The sequence below is a fragment of the Vidua chalybeata genome, chromosome 1, assembly GCF_026979565.1.
Source record: "Vidua chalybeata isolate OUT-0048 chromosome 1, bVidCha1 merged haplotype, whole genome shotgun sequence".
NCBI classification, from domain to species: domain Eukaryota; kingdom Metazoa; phylum Chordata; class Aves; order Passeriformes; family Viduidae; genus Vidua; species Vidua chalybeata.
This window is the reverse complement of record NC_071530.1, coordinates 52,312,361-52,335,377: the sequence shown is the minus strand read 5'-3', so window position 1 is coordinate 52,335,377 and position 23,017 is coordinate 52,312,361. Positions and strand designations below refer to the sequence as shown.

At 39.0% G+C, this 23,017-nt stretch overlaps 1 protein-coding gene across 2 annotated transcripts in view; it reads left to right on the top strand.

The window, feature by feature from the left end:
- Positions 1-23,017, top strand: part of HECW1 (HECT, C2 and WW domain containing E3 ubiquitin protein ligase 1) — a 251,088-nt gene that overhangs the window by 141,681 nt on the left and 86,390 nt on the right. For both annotated transcript variants that reach the window (XM_053933981.1, XM_053934027.1), the window contains one exon: positions 15,455-15,530. In XM_053933981.1, the coding sequence (XP_053789956.1) occupies positions 15,455-15,530 (76 nt within the window). The remainder of the gene's footprint in view (positions 1-15,454; positions 15,531-23,017) is intronic.

The window sequence follows — 23,017 nt, the reverse complement described above, 5'->3', positions numbered from 1 at the left end:
AGCTTTGCTTTCTTCAGTTTTTGCATTTACCTTTGTTCAATTTTATTGTCTTCTCCCATGTTCCAGGATTAGCAAAGATGGAGATAAGAAGCTGTTGATCTCTCCCATCTCTGTATCAGTTAGCAGTGCTTATAGCTTTACCATGTTTCCTTTTATTGAAGTTCTTCTAAGGTACTTAGATGCATGTGTGTCAGGTGACATGTAATTCTGATCTGCATCTTCTCTTGGACAATTTTTAATACAAAATTAAATTCCTGTTGAAGGCATAAGCAGACATTTTCAGAATCTCCTATAATCTCTGCTACTCATGAGTTTTGTGTGTTTGTATAGAAATATGGGGAGAAGAAATGTTAAGTGTGAATAACAACCTCATGGTTTTGTGTAGAATTGCAACTGAGGTATAGAATCTTAGAATAGAATGATAGGATTGTTTAGGTTGGAAAAAATCTCCAAGATCGAATCTCCAACCTCTGACTGATCACCTTGTCAACTAGACTGTAGCACTAAGTACCAAGTATACTTGTTTCTAGAACACCTTCAGGGATGGTGACTCCATCACCTACCTACAAGCATTCCAATACTTGACAACCCTTTACTTGAAGAAATTCTTCCTCATGTCCAACCTGCTGCATCTTGAGACTATGGCCCACTTGCCGCAACCTCCTTGCAGGTAGTTGTAGAGAGAAATAAGGACACTGCTGAGCCTCTTTTTCTCCAGGCTAAACAAACCCAATTCCCTCACCTGCTCCTAGAGGATTTACCTTCCAGACCATTCACCATTGCTGCCCTTCTCTGGACTCACTCCAGCATATCAATATCTAACTGTAAGTGAGGGATCCAGAACTGAACACAGGACTTGAGATTAAGCCTCACCAGAGCCCAATAGAGAGGGACAATCACAGCCCTGGTCCTGCTTGGCCACACTATTTTTGATACAGGCCAGGATGCCATTGGCCTGCTTGGCTACCTAGGCACACCCTAGATTATGTTCTGCTCCTGTCAACCAGCACCCCCAGGTCCTTTACTGCCAGGCAGCTTTGCAGCTACTCTTTCTCCAGCCTGTAGCACTACCTGGGGGTTGTTGTGACCCAAGTGTAACACCTGTCACTTGGCTGTGTTAAACCTCTTAGAATTGGCCTCAGCCCATCAATCCAGCCTGTCCAGATCGATCTGCAGAGCCTTCCTACCCTCCAGCAGATCAATGCTCCTGCCTAACTTAATGTCATTTGCCAAATGAGGGGGCAGTCAATCCCCTTGTCCAGATCATCAATAAATATAGCAAACAGGACATGGCCCAATAACCCCACTTGTGACCAGGCAGTAATTAGATGTGGCTCCATTCACCACAACTCTCTGGGCCCAGACATCCAACCAATTTTTAACCCAGCAGAGAATGCACCTGTCCAAGCCATAGACCACCATTCTCCCAGGAGACAGTATCAAAGGCTTTACTTCTGCCTTCTGGGGTTGAAGACCTTTGAAGCAGGAATGGTGTTTATTAGCTAAGAAATTTGAATCAACTGGGATGAGATGTACCAAATGGTGTATCTACTGGCCTCCATGACCCAGTGTCTGGTTTAAATCCAGCTGGAAATAAAGCACATGCAGTCACTCATTTAACCCAACCACCCCATCATCTGGATGGAATGGGGAGGAGAATCAAAGTTAAACTTGTTGAGATAAGAACAGTTTAATAATTGAAAATAAATGAAAATACAGTAATAATGTTAAATTATTATAATAATTATAGTAATAATAATAGGAGAAACAGGTGATACCAAATACAATTGCTCACCTCTTCCTGACTGATGCCAGGCCTCTTTTCCCAAACCCAGATCAACTTTGCTACTAGGTAACACCCCCAGTTTATATACTGGGCATGATATTCCATGGTAATCTCTTGGAATATCCCTCTTGACAGTTTGGGTCACCTGTCCCAGATATGCTCCTTCCCAATCTCGTTTGTTAACCTCCTCACTGGAAAAGCATGAGACAAGGGAAAAAACAGTCCTTGACTTGGGGTAAAGACAAGTTAACAAAAGCCAAAACATCAGTGTATTACCAATACCATTCTCATTCCAAATCCAAAACACAGCACCTCTACCAGCTGCTGAAACGTTAACTCTACCCTAGCTGAATCCAAGACACCCAGGAAGTAATTTCCAGTCATGTTTCTGGGAAAACATTGTGCTTTCATCAAGTCAAGAAGACAAGTTCTGGTAACTGTTAAAATCGTGCTGACACTTTTTCAAGACTGTCTGACTAACTGTATGAATTCTAATTGTTCAGATTCTAATTCTTAATGATGACCCATCTTTGCTACCTGCAATTTCAAGCTGATTTTGCCTTTTTTAATGTCTTGTTCAGCTTTGTTATATAGCACTGTTGTTGGTCATCTTTATGTTTCACCTCAGATGTGGGTGGCAATGTTTCACCTCTTGGATATGTGCTAAGAATTAATGTTTTCCAAAAGGGTTGCAAATTGTCAAATGAAAGTTGTTATCATAGACTTTAATCTGCTATTAATTCCTATTAGCTGATGAGACAAAGCAGAAGACTAAATAGTAAGTATTAGCTATGCTGAAAAGCACAGTGGTCAGGACACTGGACTGACATGTCCATTCAGGGAAATTGGCATACTAAGCCATGCTGATTAGTTTAGAACAAAGAAGAAATGACTCATGTTGAAGAAGGAATGCAAATATTAGCTGAGAGACAGCTGTTTGTGTGGCTAAGTCTTCTTAAGATGTTGAATAAATTTTAAAAGATGTACGGGGAAAAACATGAACTCACTGCTTATCTGAAGCAATGAATAAAGTCCCAAATGGCTCTTTAAGAGCTTGCAATGAATGAGGCAAAATAAGTAGACGGAGCTGGGACAGTGATGGAACTTGTTTTGTAAAATTCTTATGATAATTTCTGTAACAATAGAAAAATAGGACATCAGGAAAATATGGTAAATACTACAGAGTTACTGTATTCTGTAATTGTAATTATGGTTTTATTTTTTAAAATATCTGTGATGTTTGTAAAACAATGTTAGGATGTTAGAGGCTCATCATGATTTCTTGAAGATGGTCTTTTGTTTAACAGTATTTATTACTATGTCTCAAACACACTGCCGAGTGAAAAGTGAAGAGGAAGGCTAATCTGCAGGGAGAGATGATACAAAGGTGTGGCTACGGGCTTTAAATCTGTTGGAGTAGATTACAGTAACCTGAAAGCCAGATCCACTGAAGTAGTAGAGATCTTTCTGCCTATTTAGTTGGTCCTTCTCTCAAAGCCTGGGTGAACTGCTGCACAAATATAGGCTAGATGCAAGTTATTTACATTGTGTTTCTTTGTGTGGCTATTTTAAATTACTTGCAGCTCTAAGGCATGTCCCTGTGGACAAACTGCTTTGGAGTCCAATGCAAAGTTAAGTTAAATTTGTTTTGGTCATTGTTTTGGTTGTAGTTTTTTGCTTCTTTTCTTTTCTTTCAGAAAAGAGCATGGGGACTTAGTTATGGTTTCTGACTGAGGTCTCCTGATGCACTGACCAAGCTGCCTGTGCTCTGATGTTGCAGTCAGACCTGTAGCCTGCAGGTTTTCAGATGGGAGGGAAATGTTTAGGACATATAGATGAGAAATAAGCTGAAAATATAAGTTGTGAATTTGCTGTGCAATAGCAAAGCACAATTTTACAAAACTTTAATGCATAGTTGAGAATCTGATAAATTTTTAGGTAGGTGCGCAGATTATAAGGTCTCTGAACCACCCACAAATGTATCACAGATTTTAGTAGAATTGCATGTTCCTAAACTAAAGGATGTGCTCCCTGTGGCCAGCTGGAAAGCTGGCACAGTGGGAGGAAAGCTGGGAGATAGGTACAAGACCTCTTCTTGCATCCACACATCCGTATCACAAGTATCTGAATACAAGCCAAGGTATGAACTTAAGCTGAGGTGGGCAGTTGTGTGTCCAGTCTCACTCAGCAATTTTCAATAAATTTCAGCAGCTCTCATGTACCATTATGCCTGTTTTCAAGCACTGCATGGATTTCTTTACATCAGAGCAGCAGCCAGACAAACAGCCAGACACGAAGAGGGAAAGAAGGAGGTCACAGAATTTGTTAAAGCCACATCTGTAGTCAGTACTGAACCTGTGTGTATGACAGATGCCAGCAATTTAGTCCTGACTGGATTTTCAGTAACCAAGGACTTTCCAGCAGCAAGAGTAATAGAGAAAAATAATTTCATTTTCTTTAAATATCTTTCTTTTGTTTTCTTTGCTTTCCTTAGTCCTGGAAAAAAGAGGGGCAGGGAGAAAGATCTGGGGAAAGAAGAGCATCATTGTAATTTTGCATTGCATAATCCTTTATAAAAATAGCCAGTACTTAAGATCTCTTCTGAAATAACTCATCCCTCAGATAACCTAAAATCAGCGGACATGACTGAGGAAATGACAATGAGGTGAAATTGCAGGTCATTTATAACTGGTGGATTTGCAGGTCGTTTTGAATGTTTGTGGATAACCTGCAATAACTTGCAGGATGTTTCAGTAGAAATACACTAAGTAGGCAATAGAGAGGAGCAAGTGATGACTGAAAGCCAGAAGGCTTTTCAGCATCCCAAGAAACACCTGTGCCTGTAGGTATCTGCTGTGTGAGTTTAGTGTGCATGGATGTCCATGTGCACATGTATGCAAGCCCTATTTATGATCATGCTATCCTTTGTTTTATCTGTACGTTGAGTATATCTTGGATTGCCTGTACTTAACTTCACACAAAACATGGGTGATCCAAAAACACATTTATAATGTTGCATTGGGAAAAAGTTATGATGGGAAACAGCTAAAAAAAGAAAAAAGCATTTAAATTTATATATCAAGAGGCAGACTTTGTGCTTTACAGTTATATTTTAGGTTTGCATTTCATGATTTCTTGGAGCTTGACAGGATAACTATGCTCCCTTAACATAATTTTGTTGATAGAATAAAGTTATATAATATTGCACACTTTTAAAAATATTTTTTTTTCCTATAACTACTACTTGGACCTCTTGTTCTTAGGCTTTCTTACAAGTGGAGAAATTGATGTAGGTCAGTATGTTATATATCAGCAGATGTGCATAAGAATATTTCTTTAATAGAATTGTGAACACGTTGTTCATTTTTAATCCTTGAATATCTTGAGAAACATTTTCCTTTTCCATTAAATATCTGTGTCTTTTTTCACTGGCTAGCTAGCTGAATTCTCAGGCAAGCTTGTTTCCATCTGTACTGAAAGCATGCAGTACCTCCCCACTCAACATCTCCACTTTAAAAGGAGGCTTAAATTCTTACATCTGTAAAGTCTGATGGAAAGCAGCTAGATTGTTCTTACACGCTTCCCTTTTCAACTCAACAAGTGTGATTTTTATTTAAACTGAGGCAGCTTTTGCCCTTACACCGATGTGGTAGGACTTGGTGGTGAACCTAAGTATAAACCACATTAATTAAACCACATGTTGATATTCTTAGCAAAGGACAACCAGCACCTCTCCTAATACCTAACTAACCCTGTGTAACTGTTAAACTTCAGTTCACAAAATGCATAGTGGACTGTATCTCAGTCCATCTCACAAGACATTTGTGACTTTTTTTCTGGCAGACTGCAGCTGTACTAGGACTGTCATTCCAGAAGTGAAATGTTTGAGGGCGGTCACTGGACACCTGAGTCAGTTATGTTTGAATTTTTAAAATGTAATACCAGAAAAGTCTGCAAGTGCCATTGTTGTCAGGAAACCCCGGGTTTTAAAGCAGGTTGTTTATTTCTCTTATTTTTCTGCAAAGGGTCCCACTTATTTTTGTCATAGGCAAGTTTGAAAGCTACTGCTGTCAGGTTTGAGTTCTAACAAAGCTGTAGTGATCACTGTTGGAGTGTTCGGATTTTTCTAGTGTTTGACTTGGGTGTTTTGAGATGTATCAGAAAGGGAGGGAATTTTTTTAGGATGCAAGGATCTGGAATTTTAGAAATTAATTTCTTGCTTTCCTTATAGCATCCTCCACTGCTTTTTCCTTTGTTTTCCACTTTTGTTCAATAGACCCTTGCCTTTTTTCCCCTTTTCTGGTTCCAGTTTTTCCTTTTCTAGTAAATTTCTTTCACCTTTATTTTGGTTTCTTCCTTTCAAGATTTTGAAGAGCTTCTGGATTAGGAGAGGTCTAGACTGCCTGAAAAGCGTGCTGAGTGCTGACCACAACCAGCCTTTAGGCTGTCTCTCAGACAGGTAGCTGATAACTCTGTGAGCCTCACAGTGGGGTGGTCAGAGCTGGCAGGAGAACTCAGGCATGTGAGACATCTCCTCTCTTGCTGTGGAGGTGATCTGTGGCCATGTCAGGCTTCGCTTGCGGGTTTGCTGTAGTTAATGATTTTCCTGAAATGACAGCACTCCTGCATTTAGTTGACACCACTTTCCCTTCCTATTGTATTGTAATGACTCTATGTGCAGAAGACTTGCGTCCAGTATGCACTAAGATAAATCCTTCACAAGGCTTTTGGTGGTGACCAAATTGCTGTAATGAATTCATCTCTTACTGGAGATCAGATTTTGTAAAAGCTGCTTCTCCCCAGAAGTCCTTCCTATACCTCAGGTTTGCTTAGTGCCCTGCCACACTCATTTTCAGAATGAGTCTGGCCTCTGTTTTCTTCATCCTTCAGATTGGACTTCTCATACGAGGAGTGGCAGAGATAGAGCTGGATTTATTTATTCAGTCCTAAGGGAATTCTTATGTGGAATGTTACTGATTCCTTTAACTACCTAATGGGATATTGTAGGGAAGGAGGCAGACTCTAGTCACAGCATGTGTTGAAATGATAGCAGGTCGTGGACACAAGTTGCAGCAAGAGACATTCTGATTAGGCTTCAGGAGTATCTTTTCTGTCAAGAGAGTAGTCAAACATTAGAATGGGTTGCCCAGAGAGCTTGTGGGATCTCCATCCGCAGAGACACTCAAAGCTGGACTGGACAGTGCCCAGAGTAGCCTGCTCTAAGTTGAACCTGTTTAGACTCAAGGGTCAGGTGATGTCAGGAGATCTCATCCAACATTGTTTGTTGTATGGCAGTTTGATTGCAATCAGTATTCCCACAAGCCTGCTTCACTGGAGAAGGCTGTTGACTTTTTAAAGCCTGCTGTTCTAGAAAGTAGAAACCTAAGAAAAACAAAACATCAAGTGTTGTAGACAGCAGAAACCAGTTGGAAAACAAAGGCTATTTTTAAATAGAAAAGAATAAAATAAAACAACCACAAATCAGACAAATAGCAAATCAAGCAAACAAACAAAAAATAAAACCCATGGGTTTGCTAAGGTGATATAAGCAGTTTCTGCTGAGTCTAATGGATCTGCTAAAAGGAGAAACACTGAGTGTGAATGAGGCTGCATTAACTGACTGTAGATACTGTAAAAGCAGATTTTTTTTTTCTCAGCTTTATCCTTTCTGTGGCATCCTGACTTGAAAAATGCTCTGTGTAGTGAAATGTCTTATTAAGAATTCAGCAAGATCAAGGGACATCTGAAGTACCACAGATATTTCTCTACTTTTAAATTCAGACTATAAATCTACAGTTGCCTCATTTCTGCCCAAAGTAGGACCCAAGGTTGAAAGTAAAGTGTCTGTAACTCACTTCTGGAAATAATGGTATTCATAGTTGAACTGGTATTTGAGGCATTCATTTAGAAGAATGGGCATTGTTCACTGCCTAGATGCTTCTTTTATGGTGCAAAGGGTCATTGACTCGGTTCCCTTGTCCAGAGCTTTGTCAGCATGACTAATGCTCTGAGCCCTTCTTTAAACACAGCTTAGCTGAAAGATATGTTCTCTCCCTCACATGTCAGCATTACTCATCTCTGCACTCATGCCACCCAAACCAGGTTATAAGAGTGAGGAGTTTCTGAAGCTGTAGTGAAAGCAGCTGCTGCTAGTTTCCTGCCTTTCAAAGACATCATGGATGTGTCAGTTTCCACTATATATATCCTATGTTTTGGTGACTCCGGTCATTTCATAGGCAGAAAGAAAAGGTGTTGGCAGCAATTTTTTAATTCTCCATACAAAGTGTTTTCATGAAAAGTTTGAATTTGAAGTCTGTGGGGCAAATTTTATGCAAAATTTCATGATCCAATCAGTGTCAAATAGGCTTCTTCATCTGTCAGCGGCAAACTTCCCAGTTATTTCAGTGGCTTGCAGGATATTGCTTAGGTGTTCCAGAGAGGATAATATTTACAAGCAGTTCTTGCTGTCAGAGTGCTTAAGCACGTTAATAGTCTATGTATGGATCTGTCAGATTTACAGGGCCAATACTGGTCTGCATTAGGCAGCTGCCTGGTGTAAATCTGATCAAAACACTAGATTTTCTTAGAGTTTTTTTTCTGGACAATGGTAACATTGGGAAACACAAAGCTGTTTAGCAACCACAAGGAGCCATCTTTTCTGCTAACTAAACTGGAGTTTGTTTTGAACATTGGGTCTGTAAAATACTGTCATGTTTTGGACCACTTTAACCTTGCTGAGAGACTTCTTAAGGCTCATGGGGTCATTGGCAGCAAATAACCTGCAGGCTCAGAGCCAGTGTGGGGGCAGTTGGTGGGATATGCTGCAGAAAACAATCTTCCCCAAAGTTTGATAGGTAAAAGTGAAATATCTGCTGCTTAGATGTAGTCCAGCCCTCAACCCAGAAATCCAAAGCCTACCACATGCGTGATTGTCTTTCAGTATATGAAAATCTAAGACTATTTAAATGAAGTTTCAAATAGTGAAGGAAAATCAGAATCACTAATCAAAATTTTTCCTCTGCTGCCAAAGGATAATTGAAGTTTATTAGGCAGAGCTGTTGAAGCCATTTAAAAGCTGAATTTATTAAATTTTTAGAAGAAAAAGATATTGGACTCTATGGGAGGTACTGGTTTCTTGCCTCAGTCCTTGATTTTGTTTTAATTGGAAGTGTTTGCTCCCAACATCCTTATTTGAGCAGAATCTCAAATTATGCTCAAGTTATTCGAGCAGAATCTCAAGTTATACTGAAAGAGCATTCTACACACATGGGATTGGTTGGGGAATAGGAAATAGCTTCATGCCAATATGGAAACCTCCATATACTTGGTATGTACTCTCACTGGATGTCCTCTTGTCATAAGCCTGCTGATAGTTGCCTTCTAGAGGATGTCACTGAGGCACTTCACTAACCAGCAGGGGTTTTTTTCCAGTATTTTAGTTTGACTGCCGCAGTTTGTAATCTAGAATCTGGTGAAAGAATTTATAACATTTTCCATGGGGGAAAAAATGTTTACTCACTTCCTTGCTACCTATTTCAGGGGTTTCTAGGACAAGAGGTTTTGGAATGAAAAACTTCTGTCTCCTGGGAATAAATAAAGTAATCAATAAACACTGCTGCAGGGTGGGGCAAAAGATGTGTTCTGCAGAGAGAGGGCAATTGTCCTATGCCCACAAAAGGCAGATTCTCCTCTTAATTAGGGAATGGCATTGAGAAGGTGGTATATTACAAGGCTAGAATACTGCTGACCATGATGGCACATGGGGAAACCATGTGTGTGTGGTCACAGTCCTTCAGGGAGGCAGAGCCAGCAGCAGAGCGCCCAGCAGCAGTTAAGCTGCTGCCGGAGAAACTGGCAGCTGTTTGGAAGCACCTGATAGAAAAATACCACTGTGCCAGCACAATGGCTTAACAAGCTAACAGGATAAGTGGAATATATTGCATTCAAGAGCTGCATAATGCTGTTAGCAGAGTGGGGGTTGTAGCTGAAGCACTGCCACTAATTAGGGGTAGATTTTCAAAGTGGTGCCTGGGATTATACACAGACATAATTCTGTCAGTAATAGTCAGGGAGCTCAGATCCGCATTTGTTCCTTTCAGAATTTGCCCCTTGCATCCCAGAGCAGCTTCTTCACTGAAGAAGCCAAGTGATGGCGTGAAAGGAGGCACTTAGTCTGTGTTTGCTTAGTGAATTTTTTTACAAAACAGTTTATCTTTAAATTCAGCACCTGGGAGGAAATGGGAATAGTCACCCATTGGCAGATCTACTGAGGAATTCCCTCTCTAAAGATGGTAGTATATGAAGTATGAACTCAGGATGATGTCTGATATTCTCTTACTGTGATAAGATGCTTCAATGCTGGGCTGTAGAAAATGTAAGCCTTTTTCCGCTTGTTTTGAAGAGTTGACCTAATGTTAAGCATTCAGTGCAGTCAAGAGTGCAACAGTAAAAGCCAACGGAAATAGGTTAGGGGAGAAAAATTTTTGAGGACTGCTCTGGACTCCTGTGCCATCTACATTCTGGTCTATTAAAACAATGGCTCCAAGCTGGTTTAAACTGAAATCAGCAAGGCTGTTAACCTTACTTATTTTGCTTTAAATCTGCTAGCAAGTTCAGTGGTCTTAAAAAACAGAGAACAGAGAACTGGAGCTTGAAGTAAGCACAGCACAGGCAGTGACTGGATGGCCTGTCTTTTGCACTGCAATACCACATCTTTAGCTCTGTCACATCTAGCAATACCTTTTCTGTTTGCTGATGCACAGTTTGGGGCTAAGTTGAGTCTATTTTTCACTTTTGATTTGAACCAAGCACAGGTTGTAGCCTTCCCTTTTCACAATGCTCTAGTCTACTGCTTTTCATCCTCAGAGTCAGAGTGTACAAAAGAGAAAGTATTTTGCTGCTTTACGTTTGTGGTTTCCAGGCTTCTTTCATTGTAGACTTGATTATGGGTCTGGAGAGTACTGCTTGGAAGTGTGAGCTTTTCTGAATACTTTGATATGTCCTTAGATCTACTTTTTATAAGAAAATCTCTCACGAATACATAGTATTGCGCCAGCTAGAGCCTTGCAAGTTTACAGTATCTGACTGTTTGTGACTGTTTGTGTTAGATATTACTGCAGTTACAATCTGTGCTATCACTGTAAAATATTCTAGGTTTTAATTAGCATCTTGTAAAATGGGAACTTGATTATATTGAGCCATGTCCATGGCTTAGTATATATTGTATTGAGATCACGTCCATGATGTTCACCATGATATAAAGTCAATGAAAGCAAACAGGTTTTAATATCACTGATTTTAATATCACTGTGATTTCCTCTGTTTAAATGAAAGAAATACTGGCCTGTGGGAGGAGGTATCAGTTAAATGCTGCCATTCTTTTGCAGCAGAAGCTACTGATACAGAAGTGCTTTGGCTGTCAGTGAACAGTAAGATTAATTAATCTAGGTGTTTCTTCTACTTGTGGGAAAAGAAAATTCACTTAGCTTTGTTGAATCTCTTCATGCAAGCGCAGTGTCCAAAAATGTCCTCTTCCTTCTGGTGGAAGACAGAAATCCTTTTCCTTCTGGAGAGGAGGAGTGCTACAGAGCACTAAGACATAGGAGTGTTTTCCTGTGCTGTGTGTGGGAAAAGGAGGAAGTGTTTGTATTTGTCAGCTGTGCATGTCTAGCTGTGGTAGATGCACGTAATACAATCGTATTTATCCTGTTTTGTATCAGCAGGACTTTAAGAATAGTTAAGATTTGCTGCACAATAGACAAACATGCTAAAAGGAATTTAATGCTGCAAAGGATGTTTTGGCAGCATGCTGCACTATTACTGGTCACTGTGGTGTCTAAAAGCAGGTTTTCTAGTACAGCGCCAGGTAAACACAGTTAAAACAATTAGTTTCTTCCTAACTTTCAGACCCGTATTCACACTGTACCTGTGTCAAAACGTATTTGCCTCATCATAACTTAGAGCAACAGGGAGGCTGAATAGGGGCATCCTAAGGGTGCCTTGTAAGCCACTTTATTTTCAGGAGGAAGAATATTTTCCTTGTTACTCTTTCACATATTTAGGTAGACTAGTGAAGGGAAAGGTATTTTAGGAGTTATTTTTAATTAGTTGTGAGAGTCTCTGTGTCTGGCTTTTTGCTTAGACAAATTTTTAGAGATACGCTTGGAATTTTACCTCAGCAAGAATGCTGGGCTTTCTCAAGATTATTATTTTTTTTTCATTACACATACCATGGCTAAAGAGAAAGGGTGTCTCAAGGGCACCCTTTGCTAGTGTGAAACCTGCCTCCTTTCTCATTCAGGGTCATATAACTTCCTTCTAGCATTTGCAAGAACTACTCACAAGGAAAAGTGATTCCAGGGCAAGACTATTATTTTTAGGTTTCAGTCTTCTTTTCACTCTGTACTGCAAAAATGAAAAGCACTACCAAAGCCAGACTGTTTCCTGAGGTCAGCAAGTCCCAACAGGCTTCAGTCTGGCTTCAAGTACCTTCCCATGTTTCACAGTTGACAATCACAGGTGCTGGTAGTCATCTTTTGCTTTGCTTCAGAGGTTGGGAAACTCTATCACAGATCAGAAGATTTTGCAGTGTATGTTTACTAGAGAATATTTTAAAGGAAGTACTGAGGCTTCTCTTAGTGTTTGAATGTATGTGCTGACATCAGTGGCAATGATACTGGCTCCAGTTACATTCAAAGAAATCAAAAGGAGGTTTGAATTGAGTTCAGGAAACCTTTGGTTTTTGGAGAGAGATTCAGCTAGACTTAAAGTTCATGTCCTATCTTCATGTCTAGATACAGCAGAAGTGTGTAGTAAAAGCATATTAATTGTGTTTTGAATCAGCAGGACCTGTAAAATAATTAGGCTGGGTTGCACAATGTGCAAAAATGGCATTATAAACTAAAAATATCAAGCTAGGTCAGACTGAGCTCCCACTTCAGGCATTAAAAAGCCCAGAAGTTATTGAGGGAAAATGACATTTGTTCCTTTTCATGTGGAGGACTTCGAGCCCATAGGATGTCAAGTGATGAGATGAATGTTGTCTGTCTGTCAACTAACTGTGTTTTAAGTGGCAGTTGAGAAGACAGAGGGGTTTTTACCTCCTGATGACTAAATTCAAGGTTTACTTACAGTGACAAAACTCCCAATGTAATTATATTGCAGCTACTAAAATCAGTCTGTATTTCCTTCATGATGAATGGCAAGCAGGAGCAGTATGACCTGTGCACATCCCTATCCCAGGCCTGAAGATACTATGAAACCCATTTGATATGGCTGCTGATGAGCTCTGGTGACCACTCACCCTCTTTTGCCCTGCTCTGAATCAAGTGCAGTCTTGTGCTCGTTACTGGGGACAGTCTGGTTTTGCATTAGAAAACAGTGAATTCAAACTGCAGCAAATAACTCTTCTTATTTTAAGAAAATCGGACTTAATGTTGGGAGACTTGTCTCCCTTATTTCCTTGCTGTTCCTTCTGACTTCTTGAAATGCCAATATTAAAGTATAAAGTTTTTAATGGTGAATCACAGGTCTCAAACCAAAGGACAAAAGCTTCTGTCCTTCAGCCTTTCTGCCTTGCATTCCCTTTCTCATCCACCTGGCCAGGAAGAAAATTGGAAAAGCTTCCAGCAAGTGTTTCATTTTGCTAAGGTTAATTGCTCGGCATTCTCAAAACGGCTGGCATGCTGATGTAGTGCTGCATCTTAGAGAGTTATGCAGGGGTCAGCTACTGAGGATGGAAGTTGTTTGCACAGCAGGGTTGGCTTTTAGTACCCCTGGTTGTACGGCTGAATGGTGAGCACTTGACAGGATGCTGTGGGGTGCACCTGCTTCACAGAACAGGTGGACCCTTCTGGAGCAAATAAATTTATTTTGTTGTTGTATAACTTACAGGACTGGATGTGTTATTCTCCCCTTGAATAAATGGCAAGCTTTGCCAGTGTAAGTTTGACCATGCTGAGAGTGCTTTGCTTTTTATCAGGATTTGTGAAAACAGTCTATTATGACTGTTTCAATATAGTTTCACTAATGCAGATATGGCCCCTGAAGGGTCATTTAATAGCAAATATTTTTAAGTTTTGAACAGGTTTGCAGGATCCTCCATCACATCCACCCCAGTTTGTTCAGAGTGTAGTCTGCTGAACTATTTATACTAGCATGATATATGACATACATAGCAGGTCTGAATAAAACCCCAGAAAAATGTTAAAGGACTAGAAAAAAGCACCTTTTGCAAATGTGAGCATGTCTGGGTTGGTTGGCCCTGTTACTATCCTGGACAAAATCATGAAAATACCATAAAAGTAAGCATTAAAGCATAATGTGTAATAATTATCAGGCAGTGACATAGTATGAAAAATACATGTTGACAAGGAAATGTCATTGTTTCTTGATGGGATCACAACTTTGGCTGGTAAAGTAGGGATGTTTCTACTGGAATTTATTCATAGTCCTGCCTGCTCAGTACCTTTTAGATAATCTGGAAGAAACAAAATGATTATGAGTAAAAGTCACATCCAGCAGAACCCATTATTGTATAAGGATGTCTAAATTCATCCGTAGGTTTTTGATCTAGGTCTCATCCATGTGAGGTTGTTTAATCCCTGCTAGCTGGGCTAAGTACTCACTTGCCCAGGTTTTGCATTATCTGGGGGCAGAGAGCAGCTTGTTTTCTAAGTTAAGCTTGACTATACAATATTTAATATATCGAGCAATGAGTCACAGCTGAGTGGGACTTCAGTTGCTGTTTCCCATCAGAAACTGGGACTTCACTGCATAAATGCTGTTTTTCTTTTTTGATTGAAAGCTGAGTGGCAAGAGTGACATAGAGCTGCTGCTTCCCCAGGGGCAGAGCAGCACTTGGTTTGACTCCAAAGTCGATGGAATGCAGTACTCATAGCACCACCTCCCTGCTGAACTTGGAGTCTGATACCTGATGGCATCTCCTCTGCCCTGCTCAGGGACTCCACACAAAAACTGCTGGTGGTGGGGCCTAATGCCCCAATCACTGGCCCATGGGTGTTCTTGCTTCCCAGTTCTGATCACAGCCAGAGGGCAGCTTGGGGCCTAATTTGCACAACAGCAGCTCACCAATAAATTTGCTGAACCAAAGACTGACAGTAAAAACTGAACTGTGGAGTGCAAAGAGTAATCTATGGATTTTTAATTTTTTTCCAGTTCACCCTCAATGCATATTGTTAGTATAATTAACAGTGGGTTTTTGTGCAGGGTACTAGTAATCTCTCAGAAGTCTTTCTCAAAGGTATGCAGTAAACCTTCTGGAACAAGATTTTCCACACAAGTAATAAGGTATTATAAAGATGGAAGTTGTTTCAAGGGGTGCTAGCCACATCCCCATCCTTATGTACTACTTTTATCTCTTGACTAATAAGTAGTTCCTTTTTGGGTGAAGAACTGCTTTATTCAAATTACAGTAGTATTTTTGCATCATTCTGGTTTTTTAAGAGAAAGCTTCCAGGCAGGGATGACTTAGGCCATTAACGGTTAAATGATTACCTAGATAAAAACATGGTTTTGATCTCTGGTTATATAATTGATTCTTAGTTGTAAAACTAACTAAGAATCTGTAAAAAAGACAGTTACTAAGCAATTCTCTGTTCAAGAGTTGTTGGAGACTACTCTTTCTCATAATTCTTTGTCTCCCAGCAGATTTTTAAAAGCATCACCAATGAAGACTCAGTCCAGGGACAAGGAAGTCGGAGACTGATAAGTTTTTCCTTGTCAGGTAAGTCACTGCTGATAAGTTTTAAGCCCAAAGAGTTTGGGACTGAAGTTACTAGAACCTTTCATGTACACAAGTGTGTAAGTATATGTATGTATATATTTATGCATGGGTTCTTTGTCTGTTGCTCTAGAAGTGATGCTGAGACAGACAATACATATCTATGATTATTGCCACACTCTTTTCCTTCAATGAGAGTTACATGCTGAAGTAGTTTGTTAAGCAGAGTTCTGGAGCCATGTTAGGTTTTTCTGTTTACAGTTAAATATGTAGGTCATGGAAAGCAAGATCAAAGACATGTACTTTATTTACAGAGCAAAATGTGATTTGTGGTAGTACTCTGTTCCTTGGAAAGCACGTTCCACAGTCATGGTCTGGACCTGAGGCAGATCCATGTGCTGTGGTGCAGAAGATTTTCTGTATTGCTCAAAAGTGACTCTCAGACTTCTTGAGCCAGAAGACTGCTCTCACTTACCTGCATTTCATGAAGATAAGTGAGGCTTAGCCTCATTACTTGGCATGTCACTGCAGGTTTTAAAGGCTAAATATGTTTCCATGTAACAGCTATGAACCATTTGATCTAGCTTTGGTAAGAACAACATGTAAATCACGTCTTGTAGATAGAAACCAGTTTGTCAAAAGGGACTGGTTATGGGCATGACTTTTATTTTGGAGTCTTATGCTTGCTGGTTGGTTTCCATATTTTTTTAGCTCCTGGAAGATCAAGAGAAAGATGCTTGACTTGACTTGGAAATTCTTTGAGCACGTAGTACAGAGTAAAAAGTGTTACCCTAGTTCAGAAGTTTTACAAGCATAGGCCTTTAAGTGTAAAGTCCTACTCTGGGACAAGCATCTCATTTATTTGTTTGGTGTTAACCGTATGATTTATTTCAGGCTTCCCTCTATTAAGGATGCATGCCAGTGCTTTTCCAAATTAGGCAGCCATTGTGGTTCTTGAGAGGTTGTGTATGATACATGGCAGATCAGACTGACATTAGGCAGGGCTTTTTTAACACATGACTTACTTTTGCCAAGTTGTACACTGGACATCCACCCATCATTTGATAAAACAACAGGTTTAGCTCAACAAAAATAAAGAAGTAGACTTAATATTTTTTAATGTCCATAAATAACCTTAAACAGAAAATGTGGCGCAGAACTAGTTAAAAGTATTTTATTCTCTCATATTCATTGGCCTAGTAAGCCAAGAGGTGTCAAGAGTAGTAAAATGTGGTGTCAGTGGGCTCTTTTATAAACTAGAGTATCTAATTTACAGCTTGATTTGAAGTATATAAAGACCATACCTCATAATACGTGTGGGATATCTTATTCCTGTGATTCACAAGCAATTATCTGCATATATATAGCATCCATATTAACAACATCATCACAGCCAGGTATATGAAAGGCTTTGATAAAATAATTTGGCAATTATTTTATCAAAAATATAAGTTATCAAAATAGTTCCATTTCAGTCTTTCTGAAATTAACAGATTAACACAGATTTATTTATTACGTTCTTAGTCAACACCACAGCAACAAAATGTTGTCTCTTTCAAAGCAAAATTATTGCTATTCCTATATCTATTATGCTAGCTAATAAAATGCAGATCAAGGCAGACCTCCCAGAGACATCAGAAGGAACTGGGATTCCTTTCCATTTGCACTGCTGTCTTGGCAGTAACCTCTCTGTTGTCACGAGTCCATTTCCCTCATACAGAGTTTTCCTTTTCAATATCTATATTTTGGTATACTGTCATCTCCAGCCATTACTTAATACAGTCATTACTTAAAAGTTAGGTTTCCAAATTATGGTTGATTTAGTTGCAGTTGAAAAAAGGTGGCTGGAGCGTCATTAGTGTGACTGGAGCCCATTGCATCAACACAGAGGAATCATGCCCTAAGCAGTCTGTAATCAAAAGAATCCAAGAAGAGCTATGCCTTCTGCCATATAATTTTTTTAGAAGAAAAAGTTATTAGAGTGGGAGAGAAAAATCTCAAAGTAGGCCAAATCACAAGAAATGCTGAGCAACATGAGTGCATTTCAGCTGACTTGTATTGCTTTCTCTACCGCTGAGAGTCCAGTGAGACTCTATGTTAAAATGAACTGTGTGGAAACAGGTTTTTATTCTAAAAAGCTGTTGACAAAGTGCTTTATTCTTTCTGTAGGTTATTGAGTATTTGCTTGGACAAAATCCAACTGTTTCACTGGAGGGTATTTTTGAGAAAAGATTCCTGGATTGAATAAAAATGTCAAACAATGGAAAAGGTGTAAAATGATTCCTCAAGGCACAAGAATATCACTAGCTTCTTGAGAATGGAAATAGCCGAGAGTTTGCAGTATGTCACTAGGAGTGTTTTTTAATTCATGTTTGCTTCCTTGAAGACTGGAAGTTGTTCCTGTGAAAGGCTGGTTTAGATTAATATGTTCACTGGCAACACTGGTCTCAAAGAAGATAATTTCCCATTATTAAGCTTCTTAATAATTTTTACGATGACTCTATTATTATAGCTTTCATTATTTAAAATACCAAGAGAAATATTTTAAGCATAATTTAGCTAGACTGTAAAAAGCCTTTAAGGAAAACTGTGCAGTCCACTTTGCGTTTACTTTTCAAACATGCCTTTCCACTGTTCCCAGTGAATGTCACACTTCCGATAAGGTGGCTAAAAAGCGTCAGAGCTCTCTTGCACGAAGTACAGAAGGAAAAAATGTGCTAAGCTTTCTGAGATATACCAGCGACTTCACTTGCAGGTTCATGGTTTAACAGCAGTATAATGCATTTGCTGAAAGCCCCTAAAACCAGTCTTGTTGTCTGGTATATTTAGAAAGTTTATCACAAGGTTTGCATAATATGCCTCCTAGCTCTTTGCTGCATCAAATAATTTTTTTCAGGCTTTAATATTTCACATATCTCATGTTTTTGCACACTTTATTTAAAAGTGTCCTTGGGGAACAAATTACCAGAAGTTCTGAATATTTCACAAACATTCAGGCATTTATCTCCATCACACATCTCTGAGAATCTTGTCAGTTGTTTTTGTGTGGCTTTCAGAGCAGGTATTCATGTAATAACAGTTGTCAGTTTATAGAAGTTAGAGCATAAATCACAACTGAAAATAGTATAAGGTCTGTTAAGGGTCACTATGACAGTAGTTGTTAGCATGAAATGCTTGTTCAGAATGCAGATATTCAATGCACTTTATTTTCTAACTATTTTTTTAAATCCTAGTGACTGACTTAATAACTACTAATCCCACACCTTTTTCTTACGTGTCAGATCTTGTGTCAAGGTGAGGTGGCTTTTGACCATGTCCAGTACACATTGTGCCTATGAAGTATGCCTAGACTAGCAGTTTGAAAGGCCTCAGAGGGCTTTGAATTCAACTTCTCCGTTCTCCTATTTAACACAGGACACCTTCCCCCATGGTGGTGAGCTTTGTGTGAGTGGCTCAGACATATCTCACAGACAGGTGTGTAGTCAGGATCTGAGAACACCAAGATGGTACTTTGCTCCAGTGGCTAATCACTTGCAGTGATAAAAACCCTCCCTTGATGTAATAAGCTGTTCACATTGATGGTTGAGACTTTTTCTGTGTTTTCCTTCTTGATGATTAAAGATGATTAAAAAGGTAGCCTGTCTCTCAGACATTTTGGAATAATTAATTCTACTACTGCTTGTCATTTATTAATGCACTTACTTTCTTTCTAATACCTCTACCGCCCTTTTTTTAAACAAATGAGAAACCCTTTTTGTTTTTCTTTGAAGCATTTACAGCTAGGGGAAAAAAGTATTTTCTTCTCTATTTTACTGTCTTTAACGTTTTGCCTGGGAGCCTTGTGACAGAAAAGTTTTGGTTTATCTGAGCCACTTAGTCTTTTTTTTTTTTTTTTTTTTTTTTTTAATCTCAGACCTTAAAATAGCTTTTTGTGCAACTACACTAGCCCTTTCTTTTTTTTTTCCTGCATTTTATTTTAAAATAAAACTGAAGTCTGTCTATATGTCTGTAATTACTGAGAGCAAAAAGAAGCACTTTATTTAACCTTTTACATATCAGTTGCAGAATCTTATTCAGTAGCTGATCAAGTCAGTCATTTCTTGTACTTCAAGTAGTATCTTTCTCAATTCCCCTGCATTAGTTTGCTGTGTTGGATTTTAATACTTCCTATCATTGCACATTACTGTTTGATTTCTAGAATAGATTCCTTAATATTTGCTTCTTGAAATCTAATTAATATCAGATGCAATACTTCTGCAAATCCATGCTCACCTTCTTCCAAAGAGGCGATTGCCAAATGAAGTTTGGTATCATACACTGCTTCATGGGTCAAATTGGCATTCCAGTAAATGCAATATTACTGTGCTCTTACTATTGAAATATTGTTCCACTGACAGTAACTAAAAGTATTGCTTTAAAAGCATGTGGCTGATTGGCAGTACCTATGTGCCTCCCATTGAATCTTGAGCAAGCAGAGTTCTGTTGTTTCTTTTTTTGAAGCCATGCCTGTATCTTACATAGCTCAGTGCAGTAGTTGAACTGCTGCACTCTCAGACAGGTTCTTCTTGTTCTGTCCAAGGTCTACAAAAAAATCACTGACATATCAGCACCCTGGCAATTACCTTCCCTCATTGGTAGTCTGTCCAGACACCAGTTCTGTTCAAGTATGTTTTTTCAGTGTCAGAACCAGAGCTGATAGCTCTTGAAATCTGAAGGGAAATGATGGAGATGTCCATTGACATCCTAATTAGCAACTCTTTAGTTGTGATGGATTATGAAGATGGTTTATTGTGTTTTGGTACATGAACTATCAGGATCTCAGTAAGATGACAGTATTTTTTACTTTCTGCCATTAATGAACAGATCATAGAATAAATTCCATTTTGGTATTCTTCAGGCTAGATCATAAACTAAATTGACCATGGTCATTCCAGTAAGACCGGGCTCTTTCCAGTGTCCTGTGAACTTCATTAGTTCTGGTTTTAGGTATATTCTGGGCAAGTTTGACATAACTCAAGATGTCTTCACTCCCTCAAGGGGTGAGATGGCTCATAAGGAACATGTCTCATTTCCTGGTCCTGAGATCATGAGGCTAGTATGCTAAATATGAAAACTGTGAATTTGGTGGGTTGACCATAGAATTTCTTAGGGTTAATAACCTCTGCATAAGTGCCAGTATAGATACCTGCAAGACATCATTTGTCATCACTTGGATGGTGCTTGGGAACACAAAGAACATTAAATATTTGGCATTTGTTGAAAGGAATTTGCCATCTGTTTTAAAATATCAGTCAGTATCAGTTTCTCAAAACTAGTAGCTCTGCTACTTACTAGTCTTTGACCCTTCTGTTGGGTTGTAGACTCTGGAATCTTCAGTAGAATATTCAGTAGAATATGCACCATCAGGAGACTAGAGGGACTGAGTCTTCTTAAGATACATCTATAAACTGCACAGAATAGCCTTGTGTGTTATTTCTAGGAAAATTACGTTGGCAAAGTCTTCTTATCCCTTGGGGAGAACAGCTTTGAGCTCCCTTAACTTATTCCTGACATACTGATGACCAGATTAAATGTAATTAATTTAGATAACAGACTGCTCCAGAGTCTGGTTCTCTATCTGATTCTCCATCCTTTTCTGTCATGCTTCTGTATGGAGCATGGGTCTGGTTGAATACCTTGCTGTGTCTGCAGGGAATTGAAATAATGTCTTTATGGTAGTTTTGCTCATCATTGCTGTCAGAGAATCTCCTTGCTGAGCATGACAAAACGTGACTTTTTCGAGTCTTTCAAAAGCTTAATGATTTGTATTGAGGCAAAATCAAACATTGTGGAACACAGATGTGTTCTAGCTGTTGGCTGGAATTTACATCCCCACCTGACTCCAATAAATACACTGGTTCACCACAAAAATAGTCTCCATCACTACCCAGTCACCAATGCCACAAAGTTTGTGATGCTTCACGGTGAATAGATTTGCTAAATGTTCCTTTATAAAGCAGACAGGGAAGTCTATGGCGCACCTTTGGGATAGAGAGTATGTGCATGCAAGTGACCCAGTGTAAAGCTTCCTTAGGTGTCATCCAGGCACCTGGAGATCAGCATATATGGAAAGAAAGCTCTGGAGTTGGAACAAATTTGTAAGTCACTTGGGGACAGCAGCAGGCAGCAGTTAGTACAAGCCATTTTTCTCCAGTGAAGAGAGCCTAGCTGAAACAGGATGCATGTACTTAAAAGTAGTGCAAGTCTGTGGCATTGAAAGGCTGTAATTGGTTTGTCTTTACCTGGATTTCTTCCTTCTGTCATCTGTCATGAGAGATGGCCTGACATTCTTAAACTGTTAGATGTATATAACCTCTTTCACGCTAAAGTGTGATTTATGGCTAAATGAGAAACTGACATATGGTATATTATTAAAGATATGGTATATTTTTTTTAAGAGACTGGATGAAAATGCACCTTTGCAAACCATAGATGAGTTATCTTTGTAGCATTTCCTCATATGCCTTCAAGAAATGCACTTTAAAATTACAGTGTACAGTATACAACAAGGAATGTCCCAGCCTTCTGGAATTCATTCATTCAATCAAAGATTTAAATTCGGTTAGCTTCAGACCTTCACTTAAAAGTTGAGTATCTTCTGAACCTTTTTCTGAATATGATAGAGAAAAATATTTGCATTTGGGAAGGCCAGAATGGCTGTGATCCTTCTGTTGGGGAGTTATGCTGGAGTGGTAAGCATTACAGCAGCAAGTTACAGCAGATAGTTACAGGACTTACAGATAGGTTTTGCTTCAAATGAAATGAAATTCTGCTTGTCTGCAGATATCCATGTAGCTTTATTAAGAGCTTTTTCAGTTTTGATGCTCTGTTTTTCACAGTGATGAGAATTTGTGGTGAGATATATAATTCGTTGTTAGGAAAGCTAATTCTGCTAGCCCTATTCATACTTCGGACAATAAAATTGAAGTTTCTAACTGACTTTTTTAAAAATAAATCTGTTGTACTGTGTAATTTCAGTAAGAAAATTACACAAATAAAATTTTGTGCCATGTACTTTGCTAAATTACTTTTTTTTCCTCATCTGAATACAAAAATGAGACTACTAACTGAGGCTAGGAGTACCTTCATCTTCATGGCTGTGCTCTAATTCCCATAACTGGAAAGAAGCTGTATTTTCTTTATGATACATGATCTGTAAGTATACATAATCGAGTGCTGGGTTTTTTCTATCAGTAGGGTTTTTCTATCAGTAGACAATTTTGTTACTCAGTGGTACCCAAAGATAGTGTGGTCTCTCTCTTTGAAGGAAAAAAAAAAACAGAAACATATATAGCAATGAATATTTCAGTTTCAGGCTCTTTTGAGGAAGTATCAGAGAGAAAGAAAATAAGATCCCAGAGGTGTTTCTCTCCTCTCATATGTTAGCAGCCTGAGCTAATGCACTGCTGGTCCTTGTCATTCATACTCATTTTGGAATCTTGGTTTCTATT